Consider the following 18,990-nt stretch of genomic DNA (forward strand, 5'->3'; position numbering starts at 1 on the left):
CCAGACCTCACCTCAGACCTATAGCATTGGAATTTGCATTTCAACATGGTCTGTGTCACTTACATAATTAAATTTGAGATTATACCACTCTGGAGTATCTTCTTTCTACCAGTCCCCTTGTTTAGGGATCTGATGTCCAAATCATCTCTCTTCTCTTATCATCCAAATTTCCATCCTCTCAGTCAGAGTAAGGGATGAATGATACAAATTAGGTAACAGATGCAAAAGCACTTGCTAAAGACAATCTAATGAGATTCAAATATTAAATACTGCTATTTTCAGTGTTTAAGGAAAAAAATGAACTCTCGTGGAAAAGAATCAGATCTGAAATGAGAAGATTCAGCTCATTCTGTTTTTGCCTCTTAAAAGCTGTGTGACCTTGAACAAGTCACTTAAACTATCTGAGCTCAGGTTCCTCAGCTTTAAAATGAGACACGAGAAACATCTTCCCTAGCTCCTTCCCAGCAGCTAATTATGAACTTCAAATGAGACCAACAGATGAATGTAGTTTTGAACTGTGACATGCAGTGTAACCATCTGATTTGCTTATATTGCAGTGCTTACATTGGCAGCTAAAAATTTTTAGAATTCTAGGAGTCATCTTGGGAAGGAGAGGGTTAAAAGGAGCCTGGACCAAGGAGCTACTAAATAAGTGCCAGGCACTTTTCACAAATTACCCTAACAGCCACTTTCCAAGGTAGTCATTATTATTCCTAATTTACAGACAAGGGAACTGAAACTCAAGGAGCTTAGAAGCTTGGCCAAGGTCATATCATTAAATAAGTAGAAGAGTTGAAAATCGAAGCCAGGCTTTTCTTGTTAAGCTACCTCACCTTGCAGCCATCCCGCTATTTGTTCAACTGCTTCCCAGCCAAGAGCAAACAAAATATTGCATCAGTCAGAGGGGAGCTAAACGATCTCCCAAAAGAAAGCATTGTCACGGCAGAGTCATCTTTGTCTAGAACTGAAGTCCTGTCCCGTTCCAAGCACCCCTCAGTGGTTTGCACAAATGAAACCCATCAGGCAGTCTGGCAGCAGCCTCATCTCCAGCCTTATGCATGCTCTCTCTTCCTCACCTCATGCCGACCATGGCGGCCTTTGGATAGTTCCTTGAATATACCACGCCCTTGTCCACAGATATCCCTGCAGGTGTTCTTACTCTGGGTCTTTGTTCCTCAATTCCATGGCCACCTTATGTCTGCCTCCCTCAGACTTCCCTTAACTGTCCCCCTTCCTAAAGAGGCTTTCCTTGACACCTCATCCAAAGAAAGCTCTTCTCCTCATATTGTCTCAGCTTTCAGTTTTCTTCTTTTTAGTTTTCTTCCCACCCGCTCCAGGAATACAAGCTCCATGAGGCAAGAATCATTCTTGCTTTCTGATATCATAAGACCTAACACAGAACAATTCAATGATTTGGTAAATAAAGGGATATAAAATGAGAGAGAGGAAGGGAAAGAAGGAGAAAGCAGTAAAAAGAATGGGATATTTGGAAATGCATGTGGCCTGAATTTAAAAGGAGATAATGGTGAACACACACACATACACACACATACTTTAAATTGTGCCTAGCACATAGTATTCAATGATTCATAAACATTCTTTATCAAAAACATATCTTTAACCTACATGGGTTAAGTGATAATACCAGAAAAGTAGGAAAATATATCCTCCTCCAAACAAAATTTATTATTCCCTAGGAGTTGAAGAAATGCAGTTCTCACAGGAATCGCACACCTGTGTCATAGTCTTCTGCATCACTGCCTTTCCCAGCTCCAACACCACCTTTTCAATCAAAGTGGAAAGTCTGTTTGTTTCCAGCCTTTCTTATTGTTCTCCTCTTTTTCTAAATTGGTGGCAAACTTCCTCCTGTTGGCCTGGAAACAGCTGAGCAACAGCTGGAAAGGCTCATAGGCATGTCGCCTCCAGTAATCAGGAATGGACAAATGAAAGTCAGAATAAAGATAGGCTAGGAGGCCAGCAACTCCCTGTCCCAAAGTAGTGATACTGGTCTTGACGAGTCACTTGGGGTGAGGGCTAAAGCTGCCAGCGTTCCAAGTCTAGCTTTGTCATTTACTAGCTGTGTAACTTAAGGAAAGTTACTTAGCCACTCTCTTCTTCAGTCTCCTCAACTACAAAGCAGGAATAGTAACATCCTTATAGGATTATTGTAAAGAGTAAATAAAATCATCATAAATAACTAAGTCATTGGCACAGAGTAAACACAATGAAACTTAACTATATTTCCTGTCTGTGTGTCTGTGTGGGTATGTGAAATGTCATTAGCCAATGAAGATCTTTTCTAGCACGAATAAGTCGTTCATTATTGAGTGAGCTACATTAAAGAGCCAAACTAAAGATTTGGGGGTTTGATTCCTGTCTGAGAAAGCTTTCTTCTTGAATTTTCTATTTGTCTTTAAGGTAGAAAACAGTGTTGTAAAGAGAGAAAGGAAAACAAAGATACCAAATCCTGTAAGAGAAAGTTCTTGATCCCTGAAATCCAGGATAAACCCTTGCAACTTAGCTCCAATGAAATCCTTGTCAGGTGGGGCATGACTGTGCAAGAAAGAGTGACAGAAAAGCTAGGGGATGACAATGAAATGAGAAGAACCCTTGTGGGAAACAGGTCTAGGAAAGGCTGAGTAAAAGAAGGTCCTGGGAAATTGGATGGAATTCAGGAAAATAAAGAGGACTAAGATGGCTGATGTTAATCGATCACTTCCCATGTGTCAGGTTATTTCAAGGGCTTCGTATGCATTAAATGCATGTAATGCTTTCTTCAACCTTAAGAATTCCCATTTTACATGTAAGGAAGCCAAGGCAGCGAGAGGTAATGTAGTTTGCCCAAAGATCACATAATTTCCCAAGAAGCTCATCCTTTAAAAGGATGAGCAGAGAGCTGGCAGAGATAGAGTTTGTTTAGAATTGGAAAGGGGGGAATATAAGGATAGAGACAGACTCTGAGTTTGAGTGCATTTATACTGATGTTACTGAGATTTTAAATTCCAAAAACTTTGGTATCATTTTAGAAAGTATTTCTTAAACTCTGATCTCTGTTTTATGTACCTTAAAAAAGTAAGTGGACTGTAAAGTCATAAAAGTTATGCATCAATGGCATCTTTTGTTTGGACTAGAAGCAGTCTCAAGCTTGAGAGCGTGTATAGTTCTTCTACTGTAGTTGCAATAGTTTTTTGTTACTCAGTCTTGCTTGTCCCTTTCCTCCACCTTGCCCCAACAACCAACATATTCTAGTGATAATAAACATGAACACTAAAATAGTGCAAGAAAAATAACATAGTTTAGGGGCTTGCTATAGAAGATAATTTCTCAGACGCTATGAAATCCCTTGCTTATTTTGTTTGCAACCAGGAAAGTTAGTTAATAACCATCTTTTTCCAACTCCTCTTGCAAGTGCAAATCCAATACAGTTCTTCAGTTAGGCACAGTAAAAAGAAAATGCAAAGGCATTTGAAAAAGCTCACCCATTTAGATTTAATTACATACATAACTGGTGTCCTCCCAAGTGTGAAAATGCTGTAACCAATAAATCAGACAATAAAATGCTATCTGAGCAGAACAGATTTATAGAGTAGATGTGTGAGCAATCGAAATTCACTGACTTGCTTGCATTGGGTATTTTTACCCAGAAAAGTTCTTATATGCAAGAGCAAATTCCTGCTCTTGGAATCTTGCCTCCTTTTGAGCACTTAGGTCAGTTAGTTTCCCTAGAGGGTGTTCTTGTGTAATGACTTTTAAATGAACAGGCGATTTTAATCTTAAAATCATCTCTATATGTTAAAGAATCATGAGACCTGTGTTTGTATATATATATTTGAGGACTATCTCATTTGTTCACCTTTCTCACATGTTTAATTAAGAACTACTTAATGAAACTTAGTTCAGTAGAAAGAATATTTCATTTTTGCTGAAAATTCACAGACAAGGAAGACTTCATACTTTTGCAAACCAAATTTTTAAAAGATGTGACATTCAGACTACCAAAAAATGTGACATTCAGACTATCAAAATATCTTCCCAGTATCATGGGGAAAAACAAAACAAAACTGTGTTACAATAGTAAGGGGATAATTCAATCATTGCCAGTGGTTTTGATCTTTATGAAATGAATGCATTTTTAAATGTATTTACTTTGGATTGAAATATCTTGCAAATGACAAACAATAAGAAAGTTGGGAAAACTGGAGTCTTGTTATCTGTTAGGCGTGCTTTTGCCAAGTGCAAAATCTTTGGAGGGTATAGTCCCATCGCATTTTTCATGTTCCCATTTGGAATAAAATTAAACGGACAAAAAATATTTTCCCTTTTAATAAAACCTTGTAAAAATAATACTTTAATACACTTTATAACTGTTGGTCAACCATGTTAGAGGCACAATCTTATCTCTGCAGACACTTTTCTTTGGAAAAGAGCCAGTCAGCTGAACAACTTCCTCATTTGTTGTGCTTATGAAAATGAAAATTTAACAAACTAGAATTTCAAAACCATCCATTGTTACAAGTAAGGAAATAATAATAGCAGGACTTTATCATTAACTTACAGTGCTCCTGGAATTTTCTTGGTTAATTCAGATAGCAAAGTGGCTCTCCCTGAGTGGGAATAGTTCCTTTCTTACTTTCCTTTCTGCATCACACCATAAAGCTCACTTCTTAAATGATCTCGGTTAGATTGTTTGTTTTATTTGTTTCTCTAAAAATTCTAGGCTCTGACTAGAAAGCAGGAATGTAACAGTGTGAAACAGGCAAAGTTCAGAGATACTCCTGATTGACTCAAATAGGATCCATTTCCTCCTTCTCCCTAACTGTGGATTTTTAAGTCTAGGTCTGGCTCCTGCTCTTGTTTCTCTAAATATTTATCAGCTAACAATTACATGCCGGCTCCAATGGCAACAAATTTGGCTGAAGAAATAAATAAGAAGGCTTTCTTTTCCCAAATATGCTAAATAATGCAAGGACCATGTAGTGTTTTGTAACTGGAGTTTTCCTTCATCCAATTATCAGATTCAGGTCTTTTGATTTTAACACTTATTTGACATATATAAAAATCAAGCTACTTCAGTATGCTCTGTTTTACTTCACTATACTCTGTTTCTCTCTCTCTCTCTTTTTTTTTCTTTTAAAAAAACGATTTCCCACTTGTTTGCCTGTCTCCAGTAAGTTTCTCTAGTATTTGCCTCTCTTATACATGCTGGGTGCTCTGCCTAAAGTTAATAGAACTGCTTAGTAAAGTCCACTGAATCCTGGCACAAGAACCTATTACAGCGAAGAGCATTCCTTTTACTTAGAAATATTTTAAGAAATAAATTTCTGAAAAGTTGCCTGATACGATTTAGAATTCATTATGTGATCAAGACACTAAACCCAGACCTGCATTTTGCAAGCCTTTTATTTTTATATTTGCAAAGGGCTCTCTACACCAGTTTACTTAAATTGACCTTTTGTGCTTTAAATAAATGTAGTTTTTATAAAGCTGAGGCAAAGCAGCAAGCAGAAGTTGTACTAACCTTAGTATATTTAAACTTCACATTGGTGAGTGGGGCAGGTACGTCTGGCATGGCTGAGGACGACATTGCTGGTTCCGCTCCTGGAACACAGGTGACAGGCTCAGCGATTTGGTTCTGATAGAGCACTTGGCTTTATTTGTTCCTTTTTATCTGCATGGGCTAAGGTTTATTTGCATACTGGGATATGATTGGATGAACAAACTCGGAGCAAAAAGAAAACGACACTACTTATTTGTAACACCTAGAGCAGGAAGCCCTTGACTTTAAACTTAAATCCTTAAGAAACCAGTGCTCCAGCACTGAAGCTGCGTCCGGAGACAAGGCACTATTTACAGACGAATTAATTTACAAAGCCGAAACCTGTGATAAGGGTACGAAGCGCAGCTGCTCTGGCCACTAAGGCCAGTTATTATTTTTTTGGCTTTTCGTGCTTTTTATGTCACTGTGAAACTTTCTGTGTTCTGACGGACTTGGAATCAGAGAATTCGAGGATTGAAAAGGAATCTCAAAGGGCACTTGTTCTCAGCAAAGGCTAGTGAGGCAAGGACCCTGGCCAGGTGTCTTTAGGACAGTGCTATCCACGAATCTGTCCATGTCCCAGAAAAGCAGGGTGCTTTCCTTAGGTCCCCTCTAGAGACCCCACCCCGAGGCCACTTTAAAAGAATCATACCCGTCGAATGTATTTCAGTGCTTGGTAAGCAGACCTACTAGGATTTCAGGAGCTCTAAATTATCTTTATTTAAATTATCTTTATCTTTATTTAAATGGTCTTTATCTAAATTATCTTTTATATGTGGGAACAGAAATGTCAGCAGGATTTTTTAGGGAACTCAGACTGTGCTGTGACACACTCACCACAATAGCAAATGGCAATATCGTCTGCTAAAACTCGCTTAAAATGAAAGTAACCTCTGGGTTTGGAAGTTGGCTGGTGTTTATCAATCATTGACGCAGGCAGTTGCACCACGAGTGAATTTAAACAGGACTCCTGAGTAATATAGGTTCTTAAAATGAGATTAATGTTTCAAGTTGGGAACATTCAAAAGGGACAATTTTTAACTGTACTACTCCCATTTTTAAGTATAAAAGTTTATTTTATCCAAAGTCTAGCAAAAGTTACAGTCAGTACAAGATGGTAAACCTTGGGTGCTTTTAACCAATTACTAAGAATTAGTAGTAATAATTATTTCTTCCAGTGAAAAGTGCCAGCTTTTCCAAATATGGGATTTAAGTAGGGAAGCTAAGGTTTGTTGAATAGTTACTCCAAATCGGGGGCAGGAACCGTACTTTCTCTTTCTGCCCTCACTGGGTTCCCCACTTTACAGACATAAAATAGCTTGTTTATGAACACCAATCTTATAAGTACAAAACCAAAATTTCATTTCAGGCCAGTGTGACACCAAAACCCTGGTTCTTATTCCAATTTATTTTCCTTGTCCTCCTCTCCATAAGAGCATTCCCAGATGGGCTCTAGAGTCGGCTGTTTTGTTTTCTGAGTCGTCACCCTCACAGGCCCTCAAGCGTAGCGTTTTATTTGTCTAAGATGGGGGTCAGCAAATTTTTTTCTATAAAGAGAGAAAGATTATTTTCTGCTTTGTAGGCCACATAGTTTCTGTTTTGATTTACTCAACTCTACAGTCAACCGACACCATAATACACTTTGCAATACAATTTTATTTACAAAAACAGATTCAGCTCTTAGGCCAGGCCCCTAGATGCCAAGACAACCATCCCTGAGGTCCTTGCCTCCCCTGTACCTCTGCCTGAAGACCAGATAGAAACTTCTGTGCTGTTTCATAGTTTTTTTCTCTCTCTTACTATCACCCCCAACTCACAATTTCATTCTTTTTGGAAAATCTAATTGTTTTCTGTCTTAAAAATGTGTTTTGAATTAAATGCACAATTACACAACAGCTGTTACATAACTCGCAGAGTGGTGCTCTGGCCAGGCCTAAACAGCTGTGTTTTGCTACTTTCTTCTGCTCTCAGCTTTGTGGTTGTTTGTGGAGTCACACACTTGTCCAGGCAGTGGAAGCTCAACGCTCCAGAGCACACTTGGTGTGCCATCTCATTATTTATATGCTCACTCTTAATCATATTTTATTGAATAATTATGTAAGAACAGGCCCCTTTGTGCCAGATATTACAGAATGTAGGTAAACGGAACAGCTATGAAACAGCTTACCACACCTGCCCATTAAATTTTTACAAATATTTACCAAGTATCTTCTATGAGGAAAGCATTATGATTAGAGGATCAGGAATTCTCCCACCTTAATCTTACTTGAAGGGCAGATCTTTCTTATCCAGAAACCACATAGCCTGAGATCTCTGCTTCTGAAGTAAGTATTGATATCATCCATCTGCTAGAATTTGTCTTGTGGAATAGCATGTTCTTAGGAGTGGTTGCATGGGTAAAAGGCCGAGGAGATCACTTCCCTCCTTTACAAAGAGAAAATGGCTTTGGCGGGAACACAGGGACCGGGAAGCCCCACTTCAAGACTGGGTCAAAGCTTGTGTATTTTTATATACAATATATATTGTATATTTTAACAGGGTTATGCAGCAGAGGATGGGCTGGAAATTAAACTTGGGAGTCATAGATGAAGGATGTTTAATCATCCTTTCCTTCTTAGGGACAAGTTAAATTACACACACACACACCCCCCCCCCCCACACACACACACCCGTGAAGGGGTGGGAAGAGAAGCATATTTAATTTTCTTTTAAATCTAACTTTTTCTAGTCCTTGGGACTTCCCTGGTGGCTCAGACGGTAAAGTGTCTGCCTACAATGTGGGAGACCTGGCTTCAATCCCTGGGTCGGGAAGATCTGGAGAAGGAAATGGCAACCCACTTCAGCATTCTTGCCTGGAAAATCCCATGGACGGAGGAGCCTGGTAGGCTACGCTCTCCATGGGGTCTCAAAGAGTTGGACATGACTGAGCGACTTCACTTTCTTCTAGTCCTTGGTGAAAACTGTCACTATTCCAAGAACCATACAGACTAGGTCTTCAACTATGGCTGAAACTGCTATCTCATAGTATAAGGAATCTCTCTAAAACTCCTCTAAAACTCCAGCCTTAGTCATTGAAAAGCTATTGGGGCCTAAGCTTCTCCTACTCACATGAGTAACTGAAATAAAAAACATGCACATTTAACACATATAACTGTATGGTGAAATAAAAAATTGCTGATCTTCACATTTTCTAATTTCAAAATCCAGGATCGATCTGTTGGAGTTGAATTTGCTTTGCTTAGTGACATTTCGGTCCCTGACTCTTCAGTGTTGCCTTCAACATCACAGGGTGAGTCTGCTGGGTGGCTAACCCAGTGATGGATATGTCTCTTTGCTTTTGATCACTGCGGTTTCAACAGACACCACATGGGTTCATGTGCCTGTTTGGCTTTTAATAATTTGGGAAAAAATGGATCTTCTTATGTGATCGAATCTGTGCTCAATTGGCAAGTTGGTATTAAAATGGGAGGGGGAAGAAGCATTAGAGTATGTGAACATATTTTTTTGTGGGCTAATTTCTGTTCATCTGACATCCTTTGCCCATTAGCAGTGTTTTTTTTTTATTTTTTAACCTTTGATTTCCCCTGCTCCTCACATATCCTATCAATTGTTTTCTCTTTGTCTTGTGTTACTAAGATGGCAGATGTCCCTCTTACCTGATACAGTCAGGATACTAATTAGAAGGATAACTAAAAGAAACATATTAAAGCCTCTATAAGACTATTTTAGTTTAAATAGATTTTTTGCTGAACTTCATGGGCCAAATCCATTTCTTAGAACTGGGTCTGCTGCTCGAGCTTGAAATAACCTTGCATAAATAGTGTTCACATTGTTTTTGTTTCCTCAAAATGCAGAAAGACATTTGAAGCCATTAAAGACATCTTTGAGGCAATCTGAATGCAGACTACTTTGAGAGTTTTATACATTTTCTAGTTTTTTGTTAATAATTGTCTTATGTATAGCTTGTTATTATGCCAACGTGTTTCATAATTTGACAAGATTGAGTGTTTGCATAACACTCAGTTTTGTTTTCACAGAAATCACTTGCCCTTTCCTCCTAATAAATCAGCAACTTAAATAACATTTAATTCAACCATGCTGTTGAAATACTAGGTTCACATGAATGAGAAGAATTTGGAGCAAAGAGATTTGACTGCTGGTAGGCAGAGAAGATATATAAATAACCTCAGATATGCAGATGACACCACCCTTATGGCAGAAAGTGAAGAGGAACGAAAAAGCCTCTTGATGAAAGTAAAAGAGAAGAATGAAAAAGTTGGCTTAAAGCTCAACATTCAGAAAACTAAGATCATGGCATCTGGTCCCATCACTTCATGGCAAATAGATGGGGAAACAGTGTCAGACTTTATTTTGGGGGGCTCCAAAATCACTGCAGATAGTGATTGCAGCCATGAAATTAAAAGACGCTTACTCTTTGGAAGGAAAGTTATGACCAACCTAGATAGCATATTAAAAAGCAGAGACATTACTTTGTCAACAAAGGTCCATCTAGTCAAGGCTATGGTTTTTCCAGTGGTCATGTATGGATGTGAGAGTTGGACTGTGAAGAAAGCTGAGTGCAGAAGAACTGATGCTTTTGAACTGTGGTGTTGGAGAAGACTCTTGAGAGTCCCTTGGACTGCAAGGAGATCCAACCAGTTCATCTTAAAGGAGATCAGTCCTGGGTGTTCATTGGAAGGACTGATGCTGAAGCTGAAACTCCATTATTTTGGCCACCTGATGCGAAGAATTGACTTATTGGAAAAGACCCTGATGCTGGGAGGGACTGGGGGCAGGAGGAGAAGGGGATGACAGAAGATGAGATGGCTGGATAGCATCACCGACTCGATGGACATGAGTTTGAGTAAACTCCGGTATGCAGACATGAGTATCAGTACTATTTTTTTCTCTTTTAATTTATTTTTATTAAAAATTTTTTAGAGTCAAATATGCCATATATGTGTACATGCATGCTAACTCACTTCAGTCGTGTCCGACTCTTTGAGACCCTATGGACCATAGTCCACCAGGCTCCTCTGTCCATTGGATTCTCCAGGCAAGAATCCTGGAGTGGGTTGCCGTGCTCTCCTCCACGTGATCTTCCTGACCCTGGAATCAAACTCTTGTCGCTTACATCTCCAGCATTGGCAGGTCGGTTCTTAACCACTAGTGCCACCTGGGAAGCCCATAACATGTATAGAAGGCTGCAAAAGTCATGACTTTTTTGTAGTAACATCTCAACAAAAATCGTGAAAGAAACAAAACGAAATAATCACCACTGGGGTCAAATAACAATATTAGAACCTCAGAGCCCACTTTGTACATCCTTTCTGTCACCATGTCCTTCTTCCTCACCCCAGATGACCAGTAACTTAACTTCTAATGCCGCATGTTCTTTTCTCCCTGGTTTTGAACTTGTAACCAAATTATACAGTCAGAATATTTTTATAAAGAAAATTCAGAGGTGCAAGCTAATCTGGGAAGTGAGTTAAATCATGGTTGTAGGTAAAGAAAGTTTCTCAGGGCATACTCTCCACTCAAATGTCCTCCAATAAATATATATTATAAGTGTAAAATGCACAGCATCAAGTTAGCATTTTTAAGTCAAGGGTATTTTTTTTTACTTCCAATCCTGGCACAATGAAGGGTTCAGAGAAATGACCCTTTTCCTATAGAGTTTCTCAGAGTTTAATAATGGCAAACTGCACTAAAATTATAAAAATATTCAACCCTTATTCTACATCTAGAAATTTATTTTAAGGAAACAATCAAATGAATAAGTATCTTTAAAATAATATAAAATTTAAAATACCAAATGGTTTAGATAAATCATGGCTTGTTGAAAAAAGTAAAGAAATACTTGGGGAATTTTTGTGTTATGCTATAAATTATTTTTTAAAAAACAGGTTAACAGGTTATAAACTTGTGTACTATCTGTAGGTATGCTGAGAAGTTGTGCTTTACTTTTAGTATTTGGCTGAAATCTGCAATTTGCCTTTGACCTCTGCCTCAGTGTTTGGAAAGCTAAATAGCTGAATTTTGACTTCACTGTTATTTCTGCCATTCTGAATTTATGCATGATAAAAAGAATCATGTGATTTCTTTTTGTTATATTTTATATAATTTTCCCAGGCAGAATAATGACTCCTAAAGATATCCCTGGAAGCTGTGAAAGTCACTTTATACGGCAGAAGAAATGTCCCAGTTGTAATTTAATTAAGGATCTTGAGTAATTATTTATTTTGGATTGTCAGTGTGAGTCTTAGATGCAATCCCAAGTACCCTTAGAAGAAAGAGGCAAAAGCGATTTGACCACAGAAACAGGAGGTGGCTTGGTCACTGAAGCTGCTAGCTTTGACAAGTAAGGGGCCAGGAGCCAGGGAATGCAAGGAATGCAGTTTCTAGAAACTGGAAAACACAGGGAAGTGGATTCTTCCCCAGAATCTCAAGGGTGCTGGCTCAGCCCATCCCTCTGACCTTGACCAGTGAAACTGATTTCAGTACTCTGACCTCTAGAGTTTTAAGGGAATAAATGTGTGCTGCGTTAAACCACTAAGTTTATGGTAATTTGTTACATCAGTCATGGGAACCCAATATATAATCAATGTAAGCACGAGTTCAGGATTGCTAAATAGTACAAGCTGTTACTGATCACATGCTCTGCATGTTTTTCTGGTTTATTGTTAAAATCTAAATATTCATGTTCAAATAAAGGAAAGCCTCCCTCCCATCTGACCTTGGAATAGAAACTTCTCAGGTGCTTGACATCTTGAAAAGTTTTTAGTTTCAGTTGTAGTATAAATGGATGTTCATTCAATTGCAAAAGTAAGATGCAATAGATAATGCTGTTTATGAAAGCCATTAATTTTTTTTAATGATTATTTTAGCTAGACGATCTCAAACCTGGTTTGCATTTGCTTGCTTGAATTTGTTCCCACATTTTAAAGTTCTACATATGTACCCAGATCTATAACCAAAATCCCAACTTAACTTTCAGGCTTTACATTCCAGCTGCTTGTTGGTTACCTGAGCTACATGTCATATCTAGTCAGGTAGCTGGGTTTGAAACTGAGAGCTTGCATATTTGTTTTGTGTGGACCATGCAGTATGATTTAAAAAAAAAAAAAAGAAACATTTATGTAAAAACCCAAATTTTAACTTGAACATTGGAGGACTCGAAGAGTATTTTAGCCTGCCTGCCCATTGAAATCAACTAGGGAATTCAAAACAAAACAAATGAGATTCTGATTCAATAACAGGGGTTTGAGCCCAGATATTGGTATGCATTTAAAGTTCCTCAGGTAATTGTAATGTGTGGTCAGCTGTCAGAACCACTGAAGCAGCTCTGACTCTATTTCCTCATGTTGTTCAGAGTTGGAGCGACCTGCATCACCTGGATAACTTTTAGAAATGCAAATTCTCAGGTTCCATCTCAGACCAACTGAATCAGAATCTTTGGAGACAGGGCCCAGTAATCTGTGCTTTAAGGAACCCATCAGGTGATTCAGAGTTAAAGTCAAGTTTGAGCACCACAACACTAAACATAGACCCAACCTATCTCTAATATTTAGTTCAACCTATTTTCACTCAATTAAGTTAACTACCTAGTCTCATAGTTCATAATTTTAAGACCCCCTGATTGAATTCACTGGTTCAGTGGGTAAAGAATCTGCTTACCAGTGCAGGAGACACAGGACACTCAATTCAATCCCTGGGTCAGGCAGATCTCCTGGAGGAGGAGATGACAACCCACTCCAGTATTCTTGCCTGGATCTGGATAATCCCATGGGCAGAGGAGCCTGGCAGAATACAGTCCAGGGGGTCGGAAAGAGGTGGGCCCAACTGAGTGGCAGAACATGCTCACCCACACAATTGAACTCGCTCTCATTTCTCAAAATCAAACTTTTTCTTGAATTTTCCCCTTCTGATTATGACAAAACAACAGTGGCCAAATTTCAGGCATCTGTGTTTCCTTGCCCTTTTCCTGTAAAACTATTAATTTTATTTATTGAAGTAATTACCACCTTCAACTGTCTAGTGTCCTGACATTGTAGGTCTGGATTTTAAAGAGCAAATCACTCTCATCTTTTTAATCCAATCTAAGAGTTTCTGATTACAAGAGTCTTTGTTAAACACAAACATTTAGTCCATTTCTACTTCTATTGTGATGACTCATGTACTTTATGCTTTCTGTTTGTTTGTCCTTATTTAGGACAAACAGTTAGGATTAGGTTTGGTGCCCAACATGAAAAATCCAGAATAAATACTCAAAATGGAAATGGATTTCTCTTTCACATAAACAGATAGTATAAATTGCTCATCCAGGGTAGGCGTGGTAGCAGAGTTGAGAGATACAGAGGCTCCTTTCAGCTCACTGCCCCAGCATCCCTGAACTATGACTCTTGGCCTCCTGATAAGAGAAGGCTGCCAGAATTCCAACCATTATATTCATATTCCAGGATTCAAATGGAGAAAGGGGAGGAAAAATGACAAAAGACTAGAGGACACTCAGTGATCAGAGTTTAGCCACATAAACACACTTAACTATAAGGAAAAATGGAGATTGTACACTTCTTTCTGGGCAACCAGGCTCATAGGTCAAAATCAGTTATTGTAATATTAAGAAGGGAGGACTATTGCAGAGGTAACTGCATACTCTTTTTTCTTCTTATCTCTCTTCTGCGGTATGGAGTGCAATTTCTTTATTCCTCCATTTTCACTTCTTTTCTTGTTAAGAAGAAATATTTTTTTGTTTTTATTTGTCAACCTATAAATTTTAATGCATTTCATTTGAGGATATAAATTTCCCTCTAAGCACGTCTTCAGCAACATCTACAAGTTTGGATAGGGCTTCCCTGAGTGCTTAGCAGTAAAGAATCCACCTGCCAATGCAGGAGATGTAAGAGATGCCAGTTCAATCCCTGGGTCAGGAAGATCCTCTAGAGAAGGAAATGGTAACTCCATTTTTGCCTGGAAAATCCCATGGATAGAGGACCCTGACAGTCTACTGTCCATTGGGTTGCAAAGAGTTGGACATGATTTAGCAACTGACCAACAACAAGTTTGAATACAGTAGTTTCATTTTTTCAATTAAAAATAGTTTCTAATTTCCATTGTGATATCTTCCTTGACTTATAGTTTATTTGGTGTGCATTTTTAAATTTTTCTATTGGTTGGCAATAAACAATGCCCAAATCTTTGTATCTAACGTTACTAAGGCTATTACGTATTTGCAAATTTAGCATTGCTTTGTCTTACTTGTGAATTGAACTTGTTATCACTATAAGACATCCCTATTCATGTCTATGCTTTTTGCCTTCATCTAATAAATTATAGCCACAGTAGCTTTTCTTTGTTTGTTTGTTTGTTTTTCATTTATTTTTATTAGTTGGAGGCTAATCACTTTACAATACCCCAGTGGGTCTTGTCATACATTGACATGAATCAGCCATGGATTTACATGTATTCCCCATCCCAATCCCCCCTCCCACCTCCCTTGTCTACCCAGTCCCTCTAGGTCTTCCCAGTGCACCAGGCCCGAGCACTTGTCTCATGCATCCAACCTGGGCTGGTGATCACAGTAGCTTTTCTTTGTGTTGCAATTTGTATAATATATATTCTTCCATCTTCTTACTTACAATCTCTGTGTCTGTATGTATTACATGTCTCTTTGGGCTTTCCTGGTGGCTCAGATGGTAAAGAATCCACCTACAATGCAGAAGACCTGGGTTTGATCCCTGGGTTGGAAAGATCCCTTGGGGGAGGGTATGGCAACCCACTCCAGTATTCTTGCTTGGAGAATCCTCATGGACAGAGGAGCCTGGAGGACTACAGTCCATGGGGTTGCAAAGAGTCAGACATGACTGAGCGACTAAGCACATTAAATGATCCACTATTGGGTTTTATTTACTTATGCAGCTTAACAGATTTTCTGTAATATTAGATCACTTATTTTATTGACATGTAATATAATGTATTTATAAATTTATGTTTAAAATCTATCGTCTTACTAAATATTTTTGTGTTACTTGCTCTATTTTTCTTTTCTCTTTTAAAAATTGATTTAAAATTTTTAGTTTTAAAATTAAAGTAAACTAAATATTACTTTCACATTTAATATACATTCATGTAAATAAACTTAAAATTAATTATTCTCTGTGTAATTTGGGGAATTTTATACTATTTTTATTATTTTAATAGTTTTTCAAATATTATGTGTATTTTTTCACTTATTAAAGTCTAAAATTAATTTGTACCTTTGCTCTTTTCCTTGGCTAATCTTACTTAGGACATTTTAAACTCCTTTACACCTCTTCCCATAACACATCCTTGTTGGTGGATGTTTATTTGAATATTTCTGTGGGAACTTCCCTGGTGGTCCAGTGGTTAACAATCTGCCTTGTAATGCAGGGAACGTGGGTTCGATCCCTGGTCAAATAACTAAGATCGCACATGCTGCAGAACAGCCAAGCCCTCTCATGATGGCACAGGAACTACTGACCCCACATACTCCAGGGCCTGTGTGCCACGACTAGAGAGCCTGAGTGTCACATGCAAGATCCAATACAGCCAAATAAATTAAAAAAAAACACACAAAACTTTTGTATGCATGTTAATGTTATTAGATAATCTATTTTCCACTCCAGGTTCATTTAATCTCTCTGTCTCATGGCATGGCTCTTTTTGCCCTCTGGCTTCTGGTTTGGCTCAACCAGAAAGAAAGGGAGGGAGATGCAGACAGGAGAGTGGAGTGCAGCAAGAGGGGAAGGCCAGGCCGCTTCCTCCCTTGCTTCTCTCCTGGATGAGTGGCACTCTGGCAGGCTTCTCACAGGCTGAGTCTTCCTGTGTAACTGCCGGCCTTGTTGAGCGTTCATCACTGTAAAGTGCTGGCTTTATTCACTGGGCTCTGAAAACACCACTTCCTTTTCCTGTCTCCTCAGTCTTTCAGGAGTGGTCACTGCTTTTCACCTGGGCAAGCTCTGGGTTATCCAGTACCTTTGTGGATTGTCCACCTTTCTGGAAGAAATTCCTTCGTTGCATCATTTTCAAAACTCTGGCCAGGGATGCCTTCTGTTTTTCCTGTGACCCTGGTATTATCACTTTAGAATTTTAGATACATCTTTTTGTTTTGTTTAATTATATAATTTGTTTGTATAATTGGTTGTGTATAATAACATAATAAGCGCTAGCAAACCTCTACACAAAACAAAATACTTTGAAGATAACCTACATGTACACTTGTAGGTCCTACAGTCTATTGCTCTGTCCCTTCTTTCCTACTTGGACGAGAAAATTAGGAAACCTGTGTTCATTATCCTCTTGATTGACTTCCATTGTATCTCTATGTATTTCAGAAAATGGTATGTATATGCTTGTGTGTGTGTAGTGTATACATGTTAATTATTTCTAACTTTATAAAAATGGACTCTTTTTTTCTTTTTCTTACTTGCATATATATTGATAGAATTCATCCATAGTAATGTGCATCACTGTAGTTTTTTATTTTGACTGCTGGGTATTAAACTTTTCTGATAATAGTTTATTCATCCAGAATTTATAATGTGTTTTGGGGGGCTTTGCTATTATGAATAGTGCTTGTATGAACATATTTGTATATATTTCTACTGGCTATATATTTAGAATCAAATCTGATATTTTTTAAGGAAAAGGAATGTTAAGCTTTGGTATATAATGCCACAGTGATTATATCAATTTGTACTTCTGTCTTCAATGGAAAAATGACCCTGTGGATCCATATTCTTCAGCATTTGAGTCTCAGGCTTTTTAATTTTTAATAAAGTGATACAAGATGGTATCTCATTGGGATCTTTATTTGCTCTTCCTTGGTTACTAAGTATCTTGAATACCTACCTCATCATATGTTTATTGGTCAGTTTCATTTTTGTAAAACTGTGTTTACATGATTTGCACTATTTTATTAGAATGCATATTTTAAATAATTTTGTAATATTTAAAAAAATATACTTCATTCTGATCATTAATCACATTATTAATGTCTTCTCTCAGTTATAAATCTCTAAACTTTATATACAATATATTTTTAATGATTCAACTGTTCTTAATTTTAATACAATTAAATTTATCAATCTTTTACTTTTACAATCAATATTTTTTGTGATTTCTAAAAGAAAACTATCCAAATATCACAGACTAAAGATATGCTGATATCTTTTCCTACTAAGAACATTAAAATTCTGTTTTTCCCTTTGAAGCTTATATGGTAATGATTTTTGTGAGTGGTGTGAAGTGGGCTTCCCTGGTAGCTCGAGTGGTAAAAAGTCTGCCTGTGATGTGGGAGAGGAAGATCCGCTGGAGAAGGGAACGGCAACCAACTCCAGTGTTCTTGCCTGGACAACTCCACGGGCAGAGGATCCTGGTGAGCTACAGTCCGTGGGGTCGCAAAAATTTGAACACAACTGAGCGACTAGCACTTTCAGCTTTCATGGTATGAGGGAAAGTCAGTGCGTGCTGCAGCTGACTCAGACTAGCTCAGGAAGCCTGATTGGTAACCTTTCAGGAGTTTGATAGTCAAGATGTAAAGATGACTTTACTTTGGTGGTTATTGTCCTTCAGTCAGTCATGTCTGTCTTTGCAACGCAATGGACTGCAGCACACCAGGCTTCCCTGTCCTTCACCATCTCCCAGAGCCTACTCAAACTCATGTCCATTGAGTTGGTGAGGCCATCCACCTGTCTCATCCTCTGTCATCCCCCTCTCTTCCCACCTTCAATCTTTCCCAGCATCAGGGTCTTTTCTAAGGAGTCAGCTCTTTATATCAGGTGGTCAAAGTATTAGAGCTTCAGCTTCAGCATCAGTCCTTCCAATGAATATTCAGGGTTGATTTCCTGTAGGATGGACTGGTTTGATCTCCTTGCAGTCCAAGGGACTCTCAAGAGTCTTCTTCAACACCACAGTTCAAAAGCATCAATTCTTTGGCACTCATCTTACTTGATGGCCCAACTCTGACATCTATCCATGACTACTGGAAAAAACCATTAAACTCAATCATGGGTGGAGTATTTGCATTGTGGGAATTGTGAAATGCTACAAACCAGTGCAAATCAGGGCTTTTTCATTTTGTTTTGTTTTTAGACAATTGATTTACTAGCACAGCATTGATAATCTTCTTTATGTGGATAAGCATTTTTTCAAGTTCCTTTCATTGAACATCTTGCTTTTCTTCAATAACTTGACATGCTGCCTTGTCACAGAATAACATTTCATATAAATATGTGTCTTGGAGCAGGGTATTTTTATATCTCTGGTCATTTTGTCCATCCAACTACCAACATCATATTGTCTTAATTAGCATATATTAGTATATATAGTATAGTAATATTAGAATATGAAAATTACTAAATTTAGAATACTAAAATTAATCTATATTAGTACATATAATAATAATTTTATAGCTTTATAATAGCTATTATAAT

The 18,990-nt window shown here is 38.0% G+C and overlaps 2 protein-coding genes across 2 annotated transcripts in view; both read right to left on the bottom strand.

Moving 5' to 3' along the window:
* The window catches only part of ALDH1A1 (aldehyde dehydrogenase 1 family member A1), a 51,398-nt gene extending 45,723 nt beyond the window's left edge, over window positions 1-5,675 (bottom strand). The window contains exon 1 of the mRNA XM_043891503.1: window positions 5,519-5,675. Within this exon, the coding sequence (XP_043747438.1) occupies window positions 5,519-5,584 (66 nt within the window). The 5' untranslated portion in view covers window positions 5,585-5,675. The remainder of the gene's footprint in view (window positions 1-5,518) is intronic.
* Window positions 1-18,990, bottom strand: part of LOC122686324 (60S ribosomal protein L7-like) — a 675,506-nt gene that overhangs the window by 211,059 nt on the left and 445,457 nt on the right. The gene's annotated exons all lie outside the window — the stretch shown is intronic.

Source organism: Cervus elaphus, chromosome 29 (genome assembly GCF_910594005.1).
Source record: "Cervus elaphus chromosome 29, mCerEla1.1, whole genome shotgun sequence".
NCBI lineage: Eukaryota > Metazoa > Chordata > Mammalia > Artiodactyla > Cervidae > Cervus > Cervus elaphus.